The following is a 20,161-nucleotide window of genomic DNA, read 5'->3' as shown; positions in this document are numbered from 1 at the left end:
TCTCAATTAACAAACAATAAAAATTTCACAAACGTAACTATATGGAAGGTCTATGATTTCATTGAGGCCCCTGGTGTCTGCCTGGAAGACTGAGACACCTGACTTTTGTCCTGCCCCTTAATAATAATGTTTGGATCATGCTCAGCAGGACCGTGCTCGTTCTCCATCTGTTTTGGCCATTATCTTCAAGCAGCACCATCTCTTCTGGCCAACAAAATCTACAACCATCTTTACTAACTTGAGGGGCCGCATCCTGAAACCATCCTGACCTTGTATCTGGTAACAGTTAATCAATGTGCCTTTTCATTATCTCCCCTTTTACCTCTACCAAACATGTCACTGGTCCCAATATCTGCTTTACCACACCTTTTTCCCCACTCCATCCCTCCCCTGTAATTTTATTCCAACACTGCCTGTCCTAGGCAGAAAAACCTGGAAGGTTTACGTTGTGGGTTTTTGACTGTTTACTGACTATCATCAAGTGCTCTCGATAAATCTGGTCTAAGTAAATCAAATGTAGTACCTAACTGATATCTTAAAAAACTCAGCTGGCAGAGTGTGGGGGTAGACCTATATGAGAAAAGGAAATTTGCAATTCAATGTGTCTCCCATCATTTTTGTCTAATGCATGTTTCAGTGATGGGGACACAGGCAATCAGAGATTTAATTTCAAAACTGAAATTCTAATCACTTATAGTAGGAACAGGGATTATAAACTAATTGGCCCTGTATGGATTTTGAATGTACAGATTATTCTATTTTTAAATTATAAATAGCAGAACTATAAGGAGATGTCACCCTTCTACCCCAAATCTGTAAAGGGCTCATTTTTAAAGTCTTGATAGACTTGAAAACTTTTATTCAACACTTGAAATATTAAAAGAAAATTTTCCTTAGATTAGTTTTGCACAAAGAAGACAAGATCCGTTCTCTGAAGAGCTTACAGTCAAATTCAGGCCTACACGGTGAACGGGATATCTGTTCCAGTACAAGGTTGGTAGGCTTAGAGACATTAGTGGTCAGAATGAAATAAGAAGTGTCAGTGAAAGAGGTTAATTTTAAGGACGGGGGTGGTTTGACAGAAGATGCAAAGTCAAAGGATCTCACAGTTTTTTCCCTCTGGTTTAAATGCCTCCTATCCAATTGCTAACCGTATTAAACCTTTTTCCTTTAGGAACGTGTTCTCCCACTCAGTTGGCAAATGGTAGATTCCTAAATCTGTTGCAGAAATACTACAAAGAAGGTGATGAAATTTCATACGTGTGTGATCATGAATATATCCCTGCAAATCAGCAAGCCAAAGTTACATGCACAAAGGATGACTGGATGCCTACTCCAAGATGTATCTTTAACAGTAAGCAGTATTTTTGTTCTTTCAGGCTTCCGGCTAAAAAACTGCAAATACACTACTATCATGTTCTGCTTAAGAGAAATACAAAAATAATGTAAGGATTTGTATAGATAGCACCTCCACCAATAGGTGGTGCTATATCTTTCTTTTAGTGTTAAATTGTTGCTTTTTTGTTTTTGTTTTTAATACGTTGTTTTATCTGATCAGGGCGAGGGCTTTAATACGGAGTTTTAGCCTTTCCTGTTTGTGTGGGATTTACTATTTTCAGTGTCCCAATAAATCCTTTGATTTCTATAAGCTAGCATTACAATACCAATTCTAGCAGAAGACTTGTCTGCGAATGTATATTCTTGACCTGAGGAAATGTGAGATCATGATTTTGTGACACTCAGCCTTCCTCATCCAGCTCCTCTCTGCTGTTTGTCACCCCCCTTATTGTGTCATGTCTAAGATTTAGATTGTAAAGTTCTTGGGACAGGTATCAAGTATTTCTTTGTCTTCTGTGAACAACAAAATATATTTTTGAGTGTAATAAAAATTAATAATAATAATGGTCTTCCTGCAACCCATATTTGTTACTCCTTATATCTGACCCAGAGTCTCTCCTGGTGCTTCTTATATCCATCTTACGGATGGTCTCTACTCCTCCTGCACCTCACCCCATTGCATTTCAATCATTTTATTTCCTTCTCCTTCTCCAGGCTGACTGGGCACCATCATAATGGGCAATGAGAGTGCAGGAGAGAGAGTTTCACTGTTCTCAGTTTTTGTGCCCAGAACCATTGTGGTCCCTTAAAACCTAGGAAGAGCAATTGCAGGGAAGTCCTAATCAGCCCCTACAACACTAGAGCATGCTCAGTGTGGACAGGAGCTTCAAAGAATTTAGCTGTCAAACTGTAACAGGTCTGTACTGGGCGTTTGAAATCTGAGACTTGTGTAAACTTCTGACTTGGCCAAATCTGGGTGAATATTCTGGAGGACAGCAAAAGATACATTCTTGACTCTGGGTGGGCACCTCAGTCAAATTGCTAGTCCTTTCCCTAAAGCATATAGGCAACTGAATTTCTTAACAAAACAGCTGTAAGTTTATTTTAACATGGGCAAAACAAATATTTTTTCCTTATTTCATTCTTATAAATGGCTGAACCTTGATAGCAGATCCTTTCCAAAAAAATTCATACTGACTTGACACTCAACATAGAAAATTTTATCTGCAACAGTTTGACAAAGTCGTAAGCAACAGAAAACAGGGTCTTATAATGGAGTGTGTCTAGCAACTTTAATAATAGGCACCTCTACCTAAGTCATCTATAATATAGTCAAATTATGGCATTTAGTAACTAGTGGTCCATCTAGCCCAGTATCCTGTCTTCCAACAGTGGCCAGTGTCACATGGTTCCAAAGGAATGAACAGAACAAGGCAATTATCAAGTGATCCATCTCCTGCTATCCAGTGCCAGCTTCTGGCAGTCAGAGGTTTACGGACACCCAGAGTGTGGGGGTGCTGGAACTAGAGATGTCTAGAGAGAGAGATGTCACTCAGGACATTGTAATCTCGAGTGGAAGATTTTGCTGGTGGGCTCCTCCCCTGGTCATAAAGGGGTTTGTGTTGTTGGAAGGTCCGCTCTCCAGAGTACATCCCCAGGAAGGGTCACCTTCAGACTCTGTGGAGTCACTTCTGGGGCAGACCCAGACTTGCCTGACCTTCCCAGCCCTCCACCATTGGTTCCAGGGCTTTCAGGTCTTCAGAGGAATTTCACAAAGATCTGACTGGGCAACAGGGCTAGATCCTAGGTGTCTTCTGAGTGCGTTCCTCCTTGCCATTTCAGGATTTCAGGGAAAGATGGGATGGACTCTCCTTCCAAGAGAACCAGAAGATGTTTCCATTCCTGCCATAGAATCACTGACCAGGATATATGATCCACCTCTTCTACCTGGAGCTGGTCTATCTGGTTCACCACAAGCAGGATCATTAAAGCTGCCAGGTATGGTTGCACATCACCATGGATACACAACACCTGGATGGGATGTCCCCAATTTAAGGCCTTGAGTGAAACTAGGTAGTGTTGGAGCTGGTCTACCCTCAGTCTGAATCTACCAAATTCGCCACGATAGTGGGCTCTATTTTTGTTTGTGTTACATAAGGCACTTGGATGGCCTTCAGGGTGATTGTTCACTTCCCTAGACTAATCAAAGTAGTATTCCAGATAGTCGCAAAAGGGACTTCTATATAGGGACTAATATAGTTCCCAGATAGTTGCAAAAGGGACTACTATATAGGGGCTACTATAGTTCCCAGATAGTCGCAAAAGGGACTATCTGGGAATATTCATGCCAAATGTATCCCAGATTCCTACAGGACACCACCTGTCCTCCCGGGACAAGAAGTGGTGTGCCCCTGACAATTGATTTTTGGGGGTCTTGTCCTTTCTATCTGTGCTGTTGTTGTGGATGAGCCTCAGCCCAGCATTTTGGTGACTCTGAACTGACCCTCTGTGTGGACATTCCTGTGCCATCTCCTGCTGCTGTTCCTGGCCACGCTTGCCCATTGTGGGGCTGGGCTTTTCCTGTCTTAGGTGATTTGGCATCCACAAACCTCTCAGTCACTTCCATGGCCACTGCTAAAAGTGTCAGACAGAAGGGCAGGACCCAGGCTTGTACCACAGCTGGATCATCTGCAAATATTTTCTAGAACAATACCATCCATTAATTCTCCCATAGTCTTGGTCTCTGGAATCAGCCACTAGGCAGCCATATACTAGAATTATATTATTACTTCAAAGTATTAATATATTACTACTTCAAAGTGGTCAAATAGGCCTCAGAGTCATCATCAGATTGGTCAGGGTGAGGCTCAGGAGATTTACTATGACTGGTATCTTCCCCCTGCAGTTTATTGGGTGAACAGTCTGGCCATGTCTGTCTGAAACTGGTGGTTCTGCTCTTGCTCTGCACATAGCATCTCCTGTTGCGGGGTGAATATCTGCATCTCTTCTTGATGCTGTCGGGACACCAACTATGCTTCTTGAAATGGGCAGTTCCTCTCATGCTCCACCAGCTGTGTGTCCTGTAGGTATGGCTGGGGAGCACGCTGCACCTCCAGAAACCACCAGTTTCAGTCCCCCACTGCCTGTTTGTTGAAGGAATAGCTGGAGTATTCCATCCACAACCCTTCTTGGGGGGAAAGGCGCTCACATGGAACTCTGCTGACTAAACCACCTGTACCAGGCACAAGAAGAGAGATGCCATAACAAAACTAACCAAAAAAAAAGTGTACTCTTTAAGAAGGCCTCTAGACTGATCCTGGCTATCAAACTACCTAGTGCTTGTTGGTATTCTAGGAGGCAGGCTTTCTCCTGTTCCTTAGGTGTCAGGTCAGGGGAGGAACCACTTCATCTAGTTGCCCTTGAGAACTCAGAGCCTTGAGTCAGAGCAACCAAATGTATAGTTCAAAAGACAAAGTCTCTAGGGTTCTGGTCAGGGTAGTGACCTGGAACCTGCAACCTGTAATAGCCAGTGTGGCTTATGATCCACTTTCCATTGCTCAGTTTCCTTTCCCTGATTATATAGCCCAGCTCCGAGGAAGGGCAAGGTGTTCCTTAACTGAACCCATGCTATCTTGCCTGTAAACTCCAGACTGTCCCCCAGACTGCCTCCCCTTCTTCTTTGGGGTGATTTGCACAATTTGTCCAGTAGCCCTGAGTGCCTGGAAATCAATAAAGATGTCACACATAAAATTTCAAACACAGGATGTAATTCTAATCAGCAATATCAAAAGAAAATTTAGCCATAGAAACTCATCAACCATTCTGCTTCAAAACCTCATTTCCTTCCCTCCTTACAAGAAGTAATTACAAGAAGTAATTGTCACTGATCACATATTCTCACCTCCTAATCAATGGTTGTGAATAGGCCTCAACTACTCTAATTGAATGGACTTTGCTTTTATCCACCTTCCCCATTGTTGTTACTTAGCCTTGGATATGTATATATGTGCCTCCTATGTGATTTCTATTCTTTACATCTGACAAAGTGGGTTACAGCCCATGAAACTTTATGCCTGCAGAAATTAAATTTGTTAGTCTTTAAAGTGCTACAGAAATATGGTGTGATGATCCCTTATCTTACCCTACCAACATCCCACCAGTTCTCCCTAATGAGTCAAAACAATATGAAGGAATGAAGGGACTTGTTCAAAAAGATTTTAAATGACATTACTCCATTTCATGCTCTCCTCATGCTCACCTTATGTTTATAAAACACGTGTTAATTAACAGTATTTTTTCTTGAAGTAATGTCATTTTCTCTCTGTTTTAGAATTATGTGAAAGGACAGAGGTACCTCATGGGTATTTCTATGAAACAAAGAATAGATTTGATTTAAATGAAAAAGCAACATATAGGTGTCAGATTGATTACACGACTCCAGAAGGAAATGAGACAGGGGAGATACAATGTCTTGAAGAAGGATGGAGTCCTTTTCCAGAATGCATCAGTGAGTAGTTTAATGATTGAAGAACTTTCTAGTTTCGTCACATTGTTCCATACTGGATTTTCCCTTAATTGTGACTAGATTGTTTTTCCTTATTTTAACTATTTTTTGGGAAGGTGTTACCATCATAAACAAAAGAACTTACTACCATTGTTTGATCTGTATTTAAATCATAAGGATATATATTTTATGTAAAGCACCAGAGTAGAAAAATTTCAAAATTTTCTTCTGATTGTTCTCACGTTAGGTTTCTTAAACATCCCTTTTTTCCAGGCCAAGGGAAGTACGGTTTTAACAGTGGAAAACTAAATCACCCACTTTCATGAGGGAATGACATACAGTATTAGCCCAGTCCAAGTGAGGTTTAGGATATTCTTTTTTATTCAAGGATATCTTATCTCCTAGTTATTCCTTCAGGTAGGATCACCTTTGTGACTGAAAGAACTCACTTATAACTAGTGTTCAAGATGAGGTCCGTTTTGTTTCACAGAGCAAGGGTATTGCATTATTACATAATGACTATGAGAATTCCCTCTATGTTGGCTGCCTGTAGAAATACACAAACTTGAAGCTGTTTACAGTTCTGACTCTACAAAGTGGTATCCCTTGTGATAGCACCTACCAGAGATTTATCAGACTGGGAAGCTTCAAAAGAAAATAGGATACAAAATTCATACAATGAATTAATAGACCTTTTCCTTTTTTTTTTTTTTTTTTGGATGAGTATCTCTTTTCAAGCAATTTTCTATATTTCCAGTCAAGAATAATCCTGCCATTTCTTTAGGAGCTTTTTGCACCTTATGACTCATTTGGAATTCAGTGGGGGAAATGTTTCTGGATTTTGTGGTGTTCATGAATGTCATGATGTTGGAAATACAGACAGCGTGGATTAATTCAGTTAGTAAACAAGGACCAGGCCTTCAAATGGGATAAAACAGGGGTCAGTATTAGGGCTCACATTCTTAAATGTAATTAGAACATTGTATGTACTGTTGTACGTGGCTTTCCATCCCTAGTCCTTTTATACCTACAAAGACAAATTTGCTTCTGGCTCCATCCATTTGGCATTGCTATGGCTGCACAAAACAGCTAGAAATCAGTTTAACTAGCTAGTGGGAATGCCCCCCAGGTATGGAGGAGTTGGATAGAGAAAAGGGATATTACCAAGTGTCCTTGCACTGCAGAGATCACTGGCTGCTGGAATGAGCCTTTGGGGCCATAAGTTACCAGCAGAGGTTAGCTTGAAGGGGGTGGATTAGTCTGAGGATCTGGAAACAGAAGATTGGCTTAAAATCACCTTTGTGCCAACCCCTACCCGGGTTCCCTGCTAAACATAGCTGGTAAGATCAGAGAATCTGTTCCCTGGCTTCCCTATCCTGGAGAGTTTAGCCCTTAGTGTAACTCTTGTAGCTTGAAGCCTATGGGGTTGGGTTGGCTTGAGAGCCTGAGCTCCAGCGCAAGCCCCAGTGTCAACACTGCTATTTTTAGCACTCTTTCTCAAGCCCTGCTAGTGCAACACTGTTTGCCTGGGCTCAGAGGCTCACTCCCAGCTGCAATGTAGACATTCTATAGATGACATTCTATAGATCAGGGTAACAGCCAGAGTAACGATATATAGTATAGCAACTGAAGGAAAGGAATTATTCAGTGCCAGAGAGAAAGAGAGAGAGCAATGGCCTGAATCTAAGTAAGGAAAACTTCAGATAGATGTTAGGGAAATATTTTTAATTGTGAGAGCATTAGTGGTGACTCTCAAGGGAAAAGTCTGAGTCACTATCACAGTAACAAACAACAACAACAAACAGGTCTGATAAGACATTTATGGGACAAGTGTAGAGGGAAGCCTACAAAATCAGGACTCAAATTAAATGCTCAGAATGATCTCTTCTATCCCTGCCTTCTGAGTCTGAGAATCTCCTCCACATATTTCTAAAGACAAATGCAACAGATGTAACGTGTGGCACTTTGTGTAGCTTAGCCTATTTTGATGTGGCATTGAAGAGTTTTATGTTTTTAATATTTTTTAAAGTATGCAATTAATAAGGTTGACATGCACAAAGATACGTATAATGAGGATACTTTAGGGTGTCAGAGTATCTAGTTATTAAAAATAACTAAACTTCTCTAATTCTGTAGAGACCTGTAGAAGGCCTGCTTTTGAGCATATTCATTTTCACACTAGTAAAGCGGTGTTTCTGCCTGAAAACATACTGGAATATGAATGTGCGGGTGGATACCAAACTGTAAATAAAATCTCAATAGGTCACACAGTATGTGGCATAAATGGATGGACTCCAGAACCCCAATGTCTTGGTAAGCTATTTTTTTTCATACTAATTATACTTCTGCACTGGAGAATGTATTTTTGTGAATGGCTTTTGTAGCTGTTTCATTTAATAATTTAAATAGTTATGATTTAGGTGCAGGTTACATTGTGGATAATGACTGGGTGAGAAAAATTGATTGCTCCTAGGAGTCAAGAATCATTAATCACATTTAGTCAGCAATCCCCGGCAAAGAGTGTTCTTCACAGATGAAGGTTAAAATATCAACCTTATTTTCCATTTCCTGGTTTTCTCTGAAAATTTGGAACAAACTGTGAGTGACATTATTGGTGGCGCACAGCAAGACAGCTGCATCTTGTATCCCTCCAACTTCATTTCATGGAGTCTTTTTACAGCTTATATAGCTGATGTGGGAAGTGGTGATAGAGATCTACTCAGACCACAGCCAGAGAAAATTCTCTTTTGAGCTATTGGAAGCATTAAGTACTGTGTCTCTTGAACCCTAAGGGTAGTGGTTAGTCTCCATCTGGAATCATAAAGTGTTCCTGAGCAGGCTGCAGGAAGCCCACTCCCTTCTGTGGAGCAGAAGTGGCTCCACAGGGACACCAGGGCCTGGAGTGGGGTCCTAGGTGTATGGCTATTTTAGAGGGGTGATGTGTCATGGTTTTATTTTGCCACAATCCATGGATTTCTAGAGAACTAGTATCTTGTATTTTAGCTAATCAGAATGCTTGAATCCACTCATTCAAACAGAATTTATACTGAAATATGAAATACAATCAAATCTTACAGATATTAAAATAAGTAACAGGGATATCTAAAGATCTGATGGAAAACAGATTGGAAGGCTGGCTTCACCAGCTAATTATTTACAGTTCACCAAATATAATTTTGCTGAGTGAAAATGGCCTGCTTTTAAAGTTACCTGGTGAAATCATTTCTAATTAGAACAATAGAAAGTGGAGGAAAGATGATGAAAATTCAAACCCTCATTTGTTAAGGTTCATCATTTGCCTTTCAACAAACATCATAGTATGTCCTGCAGCTTGGGTGTTTTTTCCACTTTGTTTTGCCTCCTTGCCTTCTTTTCTAACCCACTTTTAGAGATTCCCAGTCTAGCCTCACCAGGACTTTTCTTCTTGCTAACAACCAAAGCCCTAATCCATACAATGGGAGCCTTTCCATTGGTTTCAACAGGCTCTTAATCAGACCCTAAATTATTTTGTTCATATTAGCAGGATTATTGAATCCTTTTCCATAGGTGTAGTTGTTACAATATGGTATTTTCTTTCCTTCCTTCGCTGCCATCTTTAGCAATAGAATGTGAGATGCTGATGCTGCCCCATGGTGAAGTTTTCCCTAAGGAGGACAAATATCTTGATGGAGACGTGGTGACATTCTCCTGTGCAAATCGCTACACCAGAGTAGGACCTGACTCTGCTCAGTGCTATTACTTTGGATGGTCCCCAGCACCTCCAACATGTAAAGGTAAATATTTACTCTAGGATTATTGAAAAGGAAGAGTATTAACACATCTGACTCTTGAATCTCTTAATCTCTGCTGTTGGCTTCTTCTGGATCCTAACCTCTCCCTCAAACCAAATAATCCATCTGTTCCCCTGCCAGTGCAGGGACTATTGCCTTTAGCACATTTTCGTTGTCCAGTTCTAAATGCCCTGGCTAATTGAGTTTTCACTTTTTACAGTGGGAAACTAATCCTGAACCTGACATTCCTTGGAGCCAGGATGTTTCTTCCCTTTCTTAATTTCATCCTGTTATTCTTAATTAAGCCCAGTGAAGAGTGCTATTGTCTGAAAATAGACACACACCAATTTACACATAGAAAAGTCCACTTAGACTTTTTCACAGCAATGGGTAAAAATTACAGTATATCTGATCCAGAAAAGGGTAGGCCATGCCTACTTAATCCCTCCAGGCTGTTGGCGAGGGGCATAAAATAACCTTAGTGCACAGAACTATTTCCTTTCTAGGTTATCCAGATCATGCCTCACTCAGTAAAGTAGGGTACTAACAATGTGAGCTATTATCCATAGTATGGGGGAGATGTTATGTAAGCTTCCACATACATCTATACTGGTGTTCTACCCAGTCCAAAGAACATCTCAATCCTTGATGTTCCATCTGTGAGTAGAACCTACCAATTGTGTGAAGTGGGACTAAAAGGAGCTCTGCAAAATCATTTCCACTTGCGATCTAAATCAGCATTTGAATCCAAAACTCCAGAGATATGAGGCCCGTTCACTAAGTCACTGGTATCACCTTTCCCCACTTACAGCAGTGAATTTGTTTTCATCTATTTCTAGCTCTGGTTAATATACAAAATATTCAGGTAGTCTTTTTGTTCCAGTGGAAATCAAAGCTTGTGGGCCACCATCCAGCATTATCAATGGGAATATTATCAGTGAACTTCATGAGAAATATCAGCATGGTGACTCAGTGGAATATGACTGCAACCTCAGATTTAAAATGATTGGATCAAAGAATATAGAATGTATTGATGGAGAATGGTCATCTTCACCCTCTTGCATTGGTAAGCTATAGAATTTTCACTCTGAGTATTAGTGTAGAATATTTTTTTCTTGTTTGTTTATGCTTTCAGGGACTTTTTAAAATCCAAACTATACACAATCAGTTGTAATATGCTGGCTGGTGTGCATAGTTTCCATTCCAAATCCCTCTATGAGATAGAATCAGACCTGTGTGACAGGTTATATATTTAGTGCTGCTGCACTGGGAAGACTCCAGCCTTAATTGAAGTCAATTAACCAGTTTCTTTTGGGGATTACATGGCAATTGCTGGGCGAATGAGGCAATTGATTCAGTAATTGGGAGGATATATTTGGGAGGAACTGGGAAGTGAAGGGAGAGGAGAGAAAGCTATGTGGAAACTTTTCCTGCTGTATACCTGGGATTCCTTCTGTTATGCTTTGAAACTGTGAAAACTAAAAGCACACACAGTAAAAAAAGAAAGAGCCTGAGTGTGTTTATGGCTAGACAGCAGTACTCACAGGTAGGTGAAGGTATGCCCTGTGACAAAGTGTGTTTATTGCCTTGGCGCCTGATGTACTGCCCAGGGACTAACTGTAATTTGCAGGATCTTGAATAATGGTTGATTAAGAAGATTGTAAGCTCTTTGGTTTTGTGTTTGTACCATGGCTAGCACAATGGGGTCCTGGTCCATAACTGGGGCTCCTTGGTGCTACAGTAATAATATTTATGAGCACCACATGGCTAATTTACAAGGACCCTGAGGGAGGCATTCAGTGTGCGTATTAACTCTCATCATTTTTTAATCAAAATAAATGCACAAAACCATAAGAACTGCTTGTCCTTGCAGTTTATTTGGAAATCAAACAGAGTTTTTTTTGTTGTTTGGATTCAACAGCAGTAAAGACCTGTAGCTCCAGGAAATAATTACAGATGTTTTCATAAAATAGAGATACTATGAATGTTATCTATTATTTATATAGAATTTTTGGGGCACTTGCAAAACCAGTTGAAAGGCAAAGGAGTGCGGAAAAGGACATTTGTGCAGATCAGTAATAGAGCACTTCATGGGGAAGTGTGTTGTAAGGAGGAATTTAAGAGAGGGAGGGGAGGTCGGACAGTGCATAATAAGTGGCAAGGAAACCTAGGTGTAGGGGTAGGTAGGAAGTGAAGTGCAAACCAAAAGTGCAATGAGGAGAGAAAAAAGAAGAGCTATCAAGGGGGTTTTGTGATGAATGTAGAAAGTTGGGGGTAGTAATATGGGGGAATAAGAGAGGTAGGAATGAGATGTCCTGGAAGCCAGAGTAAGGAACTTGAATTTTTTGCAGACAAAGAGAGCAAGCAAAGGAAAGAACCCAGAGAATGGTGATGTGGTCACAACAGAAGGAGAGGGAAAGGATTTTAGCCCTGGTTTTGCAGCAGATTGGAAGGTGGGAAACTGAGATTGAGGGAAGTCAGGGAATAAGGGGTTGCAGGTGTCAGGTTGTTGCATTGCAGTGCAATTTTCATTTCTTGGCTGTGTGCACTAAGGGTGATAGTATTTTTAAAAAGAAAATGAGTGAGTCAGTACATCATTGTGTTGGTGTGTCTGACTATCATGATCATAATGAGCTGATGAGTAGAGATTGTTCCCTTAACTTATAATGTATGCTTTGCAGTGACAGTGAGAAAATACACTTGAGCAACCTTCATTTTAATGTAATGAATATTTATGTGTGAAACTAGAGAGATTTTACAGGAATAAGTGACAATGTTGAGAGAGAGCTTAATGCAAGGGAAAAGAAGTCTTTTAAAAGCCTGGAAGATGGAAGAAATTAGTTTTAGAGGAAACAGTGTTGTTACAGACTTAGTATCTCTTTCCTACACTCATTTAAGTCAGTGCAAGCTTTGCCACTAACTTTAATGGGAACAAGATCAGGCCCTAAAATAGTGATTTTAATATTTGCATTACATTACTTTTATACGTGTTTGTAAATGCAACAGGACTATAATATGTATCATTTATGTTCTTTATTCTACAGAAGAGGAAAAAACTTGTGTACGACCACCCAGTATTGTCAAAGGAGGTGCTATCAATGTAAACCAGAACCAGTATTTTCATGGTGATTCAGTGGAGTATGGCTGTGAAGGAAACCTTGAAATTGTTGGGACAAATACCATAAAATGTCTTAGTGGAGAATGGACATCTTTACCTTCATGTGCTGGTAAACTGTAGTTAGATAACACTTTAAACATCTATGTAACTTAATTTTATTTCAGGATTTATAGAGCTTATTTATCTATATTTATGAAAATACAATTTAAGTAGATATTGTATTCAAAGCCAATTATATTAAAAGAACATCAAGGCTGCAAAGTGAAGCACTCTAAAGTTAGAAAATACCGAACGGTTGTCCAGGCATCTTTAATTCTGCTCTCCTGTGTAACATTATAGTCTTTAATTAGATGAACGTATACTATATTTTCGATCAAACCCCGACCTCATTCAGTAAATGAGAAGTTATTCAATGTTACTTTTTATCCTCTACATTCATTATGTGGCCAATTCACACACAATTCAAACCCTGCATTGAATATAAAATTACTAATTTCCTCCTGGATGTTTCTATGGTGTTCTCACCATAGTATTTAAGTGCTTCACAAACATTATTAAATATGTCCTCACAACAATACTGTGATATAAGGGGGAATTATTATTCCCATTTCACAGATGGGGAATTGAAATACAACCATTAGGGCTAAAATTGTCAAAAGCTTCCACTAATACTGGGTACCCCAGTTGAGATACCTCAGCCCAAATTTTCCACAGTACTTGTAGCAGTTTTATAGTACATCATATGTTTAAGACACAGCTCCAGTTGACTTCAGTTGCAGTCATGAGTGCTCTAAAAATCTAGTCCCAGATATCTTACATAAAGCTTTCAAAAAATGAGGAAAACCCAGTTAGTGGCCAACTGTGAACATTTTGCTTTAAGTGACTTGGCTAGTGCCATACAATTATTCTGTGGCAAGAGGCAAGGATAGAAGTCAAGTTCTCTTGGGCAGCATTTAACTTCTTGAACAATGAGACAATCCTTCCTCTTCAGGCAATTGCCTACCTTATTCTTTACCAACTTTCCAACTTCTGAAACAGGGTTCCTAAGACCACAGCTTCCTTCACTACACTGCCTTAATTCATCCTCAGAGCATGTCCATCCTTTGGACTGAAGTGGGGGGAAAAAAACGTATGTGATCATGTAATCAAAAACTAATATAATGCATACTCACAAGGGAGCCAAATTAAGATTGTGCAGGTGACCTTAATTCTGGTACTTCCTAACATAAGATTTTTTTATGTCATTTCCAAATTAAATAACAAAACTGTAAAAACAGAAATTCCATTATGTGGACCCATACTGACCTCCAATTTGGATCATCAGCAGGGTTTGTCTCTTTGGATCCACTGCACAGAACTCTGAGTTAAAGGGGTAACTGGTAGCAATAGTAGGTTGTGATCCTCTGTGTGGCTCAGGCAATATAGAAGAATGAGACGTACACTTTCCCAGTGGGTTTCACAGATATTTGCTGACAATAGAGAAATGTAGAAACTCCGGACTGCTGGATTTAATTCCAACTTCTGGAAGGAGTATGTATTAGTGATTCTTCCACTGTCCCATCCTGCTCCTATCCTTCCCCTGACTCCCATCCAACAGGACCCTCCCACTCTCGCCCTCTGCTCCCACCTCCTTCTCTGTCTATTTTTTTCCTTTGCTCTCTCCTCCTCTGCTCCTATACTCCCCCATATCCTCCAACTCCTGCTCCATCCCCTTCTGTTCGTATCCAACCCCATCTGTATCTATATCTTGCCAAAACACGTCCTCTCCCTCTACTCCAACCCACCCTTCTCCCCTGCTGCTGTCCCCCCTTCCACCATTGTCTCCTTACACTCTGATTCTGCAAATCCCTTTCTCTATGTTTCCCCCACACCATTTATCACCCCTTACATACTAAATCAGGTTGCTTCCTTATTCTCCTCACTACTTGGGCACTGGAAGTTGGGAACATTTAAGAGCACAGGGGAAGACAATCTTCCTGCTCTCAGTTCTGGTGCCCAGCACCACAGCAAACTGGATCAGTAATTGCATGGAAATCCTGCTCAGCTCCTTCAGCCACCAGAGGCAGCATGTTCAGTTGCTTTGTGGGGATGGAGCATGCGCAGTCTGGTCACTCAGAGGAGCTCTAAGGACATGGAGCATGGTCAGTGCTGACAGAATCTTCAGAAATTTCAGTTGCCAAACTGAAACAAGCCTCTACTGAGCATGTGTGAGCTGAGATTATTCAACGGTTCATATACTTGCCATATTTAGGCAGTATTTCATAAGAACAGCAAAATGCACCTCTCTGACACCAGGATGTCCCTCTTGCCAAATCTGAAATCCATGCTCCAAAGGACAGAGGAGCTAAGCTTCTAAAAATATTCTTACAACCAACTCCTTAACATGGGCAAAACAGTGTGTTTTCACTGACTTTGTTCTTAGGATTGGCTGAACCATTTTTGCTAAAACTTTTCATACTAGCAACTTCATAATGACGTCAGAATATCAATCAGAATTCATAAACTGTACAGACAGAACCCTCAAATTATCACACCTGGCATAACAAATTTCAGCCTGAACAGTGTAACTTTAGCAAAGTTCTAATGTGAAGAGTTGGACAACCTTAATTTAGGCAGAATTACCTGCACTGTTTCTAATTATTTGGAGAACTATTCTCCATCTCGAATAGCTGCTGGATGTGTTGGTTTCATGCTGGGTTTTCTCTACTATGATTCCTAGTTTGCAAAGACTTAGGCACGTGTTTAACTTAATGCACTGTGAGTTGCCCTACTGAACTCAATAGAGTACTCAGAGTGTATAAATGAAGCACATAAGTAAGTCTTCACAACATTGGGGTTTAAATTTGTTCTGGTCAAGTTTGATCCCTTGTTTCAATGTATCTTTCCAATAACAGCGACTCTGTAGCATCCCTGGAACTTTTAGGTGTAATAAAGTTAGGACTACACAGTGCAAATGATATTCAACTCCTTTTTGGGTGCCATTTAGTTTTTTTGTTTATTTGTTTTTTTATGGAATTTTCCAATAACCTCAAAAACATTCCCAGAGTGTGAGACTACTTTTGTACCCCCTTCCTCCTAATTCTTTTTTCAGTTTCACAGGCTAATATAAAATAGTATATGGATTATGAAAATCAGGTAATTGCAATAAAATAAGCTTTGCATATTTGCAAAACTAGGAAAGTAACTAAGTCACTAAGGAGCTTTGGAAAATTATATTCTGTATTCAACCCAGTGGTCAGTTTGCTTAGTTTGCACAGTTATCTAAGAAGCCTTCATTATAATGCTCAGAAACACCTAATTAAAGACACTAGGCTTGGTTCAACACATTAACTTTAAAACACATACACCTTTCCTGGATATTGATTGTTTGAAATAATCTGCCGATGGTGGTAAAATATTTGGTACTCATGGTTCTAAGATGTCAGTGTGGGCCTCAGATGCTGTACACAGCTGTGGGGTTTGAAAAATAGCAGAAGAAAAACTCAGATTATAATTTGGTTGTTCTTTCACACATTTAAAGGATCACTGTCAACTTAAAAATCATGCTTCTCTTGGAAAATATTTTGCCTACTATTTTTAAAAGTACACAAATGTAAACACTGGAGAAAAAAATATATATTTCCTTTGATCTCCTTTTGTTAATAATCTTGGACATGTAACAATAGTAGGTACAAAATTTTCATGTGGACATGTATCTTCAAATTGATGATATCTCTTTAAATGTATATTTACCTGATAGGTTCTTTGATCTTTTAATTTTTGTATTGGGTTTTATTTAGATCCATCTGTCTTATGTGTAATTCCAAGGAATCTTGAGAATATAAGATTTTTATCAATTTACAATTGGCAAAAGAATTTTTATCACAAAGATGTTGTGAGGTACAGATGTAATTCAGATGTCAAGAAACTTAAACAAACAGTCTGTGAATATGGGAAATGGTCACCCAAGCCAGAATGCATTGGTAAGTTTCTGCATTTATCTAAAATTGTTGCTTTATAATCAAGTTAAAGAATGCTAATTTTATTAATGCTACTTTTAATCTAAATGAAGTTAATTAGTTTGAGACATAGAACTGATTTAATAAGTAAAACCTAAATCTGTTTATATGCTAATAGGAAGAAAACAATGACCAAATACTTTTTGATTTGCAGAAATGGTTTGACATTCTAAACAATTGACTCTTAGCATCTAACAGGAAAATGAATTGTATAATTTACTATGAATTCCTTTTGCAGAACAATTAAGAGTCTGAATAAAGTACATATTAAAGTGAGAGTTTGTTCAACTTCTCTATGTCTACGTAGAGATGATGTATTCTTGATCAGCATTAATTTATGTCTGCAGATTACATAGACCAGATTTCTGTGCTGTGCTCAGAAATAAAATTTAAACAAGCTATGGAATTTTTGGGTCAGTGGGAGACTGCTAAAGAGAATGTCAGACCAGTGTGTTGAGTTTGTGCTATTGAATTTCTCCTTAATTAACTTAATCGTGATTCAGAAAGGGAACAATTTGCCCTGGACTGTAATGTCTTTATTATTAAATGGAAATGAGTAACTGAAGAGTTGGATTAATTTACATTGTAATTGCAACCAGGTTTTTGGCTTTTGGAAGGATAGTTGTTTAAATAGTCATTTCTTCTCTTTTGTATAGCTATTCTGGTTCATTTAGGTCCTCTTTTTGACACTCTGATGTCACTCTGTTTTACAATTGGTAACTCCACTGACATCACTCCTGACTGACTTCAGCAGGAGGTCAGAATCAGAATCCATATCCATAGCTTCTTTTAAGAATCTCCATTGCTGTTAATCATTTCAGGAGAACTGACCCCCCCCTGTGAACATTAGTAAGATGTTATGATAAACTTGAAGATATGTCAAAAAAAGTTGAGGTGGAGCCATCCAAGAATCATAGAATATTACAGTTGGAAGGGACCTCAGGAGGTCATCTAGTCCAACCCCCTCCTCAAAGCAGGACTAACCTCAGCTATATCATCCCAGCGAGGGTTTTGTCAAGCCACAACTTAAAAACCTCTAAAGATTGAGATTCCAGCACTTCCATAGGTAACCCATTCCAGTGCTTCACCACCCTCCTAATGAAAAACTTTTTCCTAATGTCCAACCTAGACCTCCCCCAGTGCAAATTGACACCGTTGCTCCTTGTTCTGTCATCTGCCACCACTGAGAACAGCCTAGCTCCATCCTCCGTGGAACCCCCTTTCAGTTAGTTAAAGGCTGCTATCAAATTCCCCCTCATTCTTCTCTTCTGTAGACTGAACAAGCCTAGTTCCTTCAGCCTCTCCTCAAAAAGTCTTTTGCTCCAGCCCCCTAATCATTTTTGTTGTCCTCTGCTGGACTCTCTCCAACTTGTCTACACCCTTTTTGTAGTGGGGGGCCCAAAACTGGACACAATACTCCAAATGTGGCCTCACCAATGCCGAATAGAGGGGAATAATCACTTCCCGCGATCTGTTGGCAATGCTCCTGCTAATGCAGCCCAATATGCTATTAGCCTTCTTGGCAACCAGGGCACACTGCTGACTCATATCCAGTTTCTTATCCACTGTTACCCCCAGGTCCTTTTCTGCAGAACTGCTGCCTAGCTCATCAGTCCCCAGTCTATAGCTGTGCATGGGATTCTTCCGTCCTAAGTGCAGGACTCTGCACTTGTCTTTGTTGAACCTCATCAGATTTCTTTTGGACCAATACTCCAGTTTGTTTAGGTCCTTCTGTATCCTATCCCTACCTTTCAGGGAATCTACCTCTACCCCTAACTTCATGTCATCTGCAAACTTGCTGCAGCTGCGATCTACGCCATCCTCCAGATCATTAATGAAGATGTTGAACAAAACTGGCCCCAGGACTGACTCCTGGGGCACTCCGCTTGTGACCGGTTGCCAGCTAGACATGGAGCCATTGATCACTACTCGTTGAGCTCTATGCTCTAGCCAGTTCTCTATCCATTTTATAGTCCATTCATCCAACCCATACTTCTTTAACTTGCTGATAAGAATACTGTGAGAGACCGTATCAAAAGCTTTGCTAAAGTCAAGGTATATCACATCCACCGCTTTCCCCACATCCACAGAGCCAGTCACCTCTTCATAAAAAGCAATCAGGTTGGTCAAGGCATGACTTTCCCTTGGTGAATCCGTGTTGACTGTTCCTGATCACCTTCCTCTCTTCCAAGTGCCTTAAAATGGATTCCTTGAGGACCTGCTCCATGATTTTTCCAGGGATTGAAGTGAGGCTGACCGGTCTGTAGTTCCCTGGATCCTCTTTCCTCCCTTTCTTGAAGATGAGCACTATATTTGCCTTTTTCCAGTCCTCAGGGACCTCCCCCAATTGCCACGACCTTTCAAAGATAATAGCCAATGGCTCTGAAATCACCTCAGCCAACTCCCTCAGCACCCTCGGGTGCATTGCATCTGGCCCCATGGACTTGTGTATGTCCAATCTTTCTAAATAGTCATGGACCTGTTCCTTCAGCACTGCGGGATGTTCTTCTCCTTCCCACTCTGTGCTGCCCAGTGCAGCAGTCTGGGAGCTGACCTTGTCTGTGAAGACAGAGGCAAAAAAGGCATTGAGTACCTCAGCTTTCTCCACATCCTCTGCCACTAGGTTGCCTCCCCCATTCTGTAAGGGGCCCACACTTTCCCTAATCTTCCACTTATTGGTAACATACCTGTAGAAACCCTTCTTGTTCCCCTTCATGTCCCTTGCTAGCTGCAACGCCAATTGTGTTTTGTCCTTCCTGATTTCATTCCTGCATGTTTGAGCAGCATTTTTATAATCCTCCGTAGTCATCTGACCAAGCTTCCACTTCCTGTAAGCTTCTTTTTTGCCTTTAAGTTCACCAAAGATTTCTTTGTTAGGCCAAGCTGGATGCCTACCATATTTGCTATTCTTTCTGCAAAACCGGAAAGGTTTGTTCCTGTGCCCTCAGTAAGGTTCTTTAAAATACAGCCAGCTCTCTTGGATTCCTTTCCCCCTCATATTAGCCTACCAGGGGATCCTTCCCATCAGCTCCCTGATGGAGTCAGAGTCTGCTTTTCTGAAGTCCATGGTCCGTATACTGCTGTTCTCCTTTCTTCCTTTTTTCAGGATCCTGAACTCGACCATCTCATGGTCACTGCTGCCTAGGTTGCCACCCACTTCTACTTCCCATGCTTCACATTGGAGGCAAGGATTCCATGCCCTGCTTCACTCACCCATGCCCTACCTCCTCCTGCTTCTGTGCACTATGACACAGGAGGCCAGTGGAGAGCTGAGTTTTGTAGTATTCAGGCAGTGTGCACCCCGGATGGCTTCCACACACCCAGAAACCATACTAGTTTCACCATGTGAACAGGGGTTGGATTTCTTCTTGTGACTCTCGATGTCTGGGAAAGCTTGAACAATAACTTCAGCTGCAATAAAGATTTCACTGCT

At 40.4% G+C, this 20,161-nt stretch overlaps 1 protein-coding gene across 1 annotated transcript in view; it reads left to right on the top strand.

Annotated features, from left to right (window-relative positions):
• LOC137144640 (complement factor H-like) overlaps window positions 1-20,161 on the top strand; it is an 82,222-nt gene that overhangs the window by 2,965 nt on the left and 59,096 nt on the right. The window contains exons 3-10 of the mRNA XM_067535070.1: window positions 1,175-1,354; window positions 3,181-3,336; window positions 5,669-5,845; window positions 7,979-8,155; window positions 9,442-9,615; window positions 10,496-10,678; window positions 12,657-12,839; window positions 16,510-16,692. Coding sequence (XP_067391171.1) covers window positions 1,175-1,354; window positions 3,181-3,336; window positions 5,669-5,845; window positions 7,979-8,155; window positions 9,442-9,615; window positions 10,496-10,678; window positions 12,657-12,839; window positions 16,510-16,692 — 1,413 coding nt within the window. The remainder of the gene's footprint in view (window positions 1-1,174; window positions 1,355-3,180; window positions 3,337-5,668; window positions 5,846-7,978; window positions 8,156-9,441; window positions 9,616-10,495; window positions 10,679-12,656; window positions 12,840-16,509; window positions 16,693-20,161) is intronic.

Source organism: Emydura macquarii, unplaced genomic scaffold (genome assembly GCF_026122565.2).
Source record: "Emydura macquarii macquarii isolate MOO-44397 ecotype Brisbane River unplaced genomic scaffold, CSIRO-AGI_Emac_v2 contig_3475, whole genome shotgun sequence".
Taxonomy (NCBI): domain Eukaryota; kingdom Metazoa; phylum Chordata; order Testudines; family Chelidae; genus Emydura; species Emydura macquarii.
Note: the sequence above shows the minus strand (reverse complement) of the source record. Positions and strands in the feature narration are given on the sequence as shown.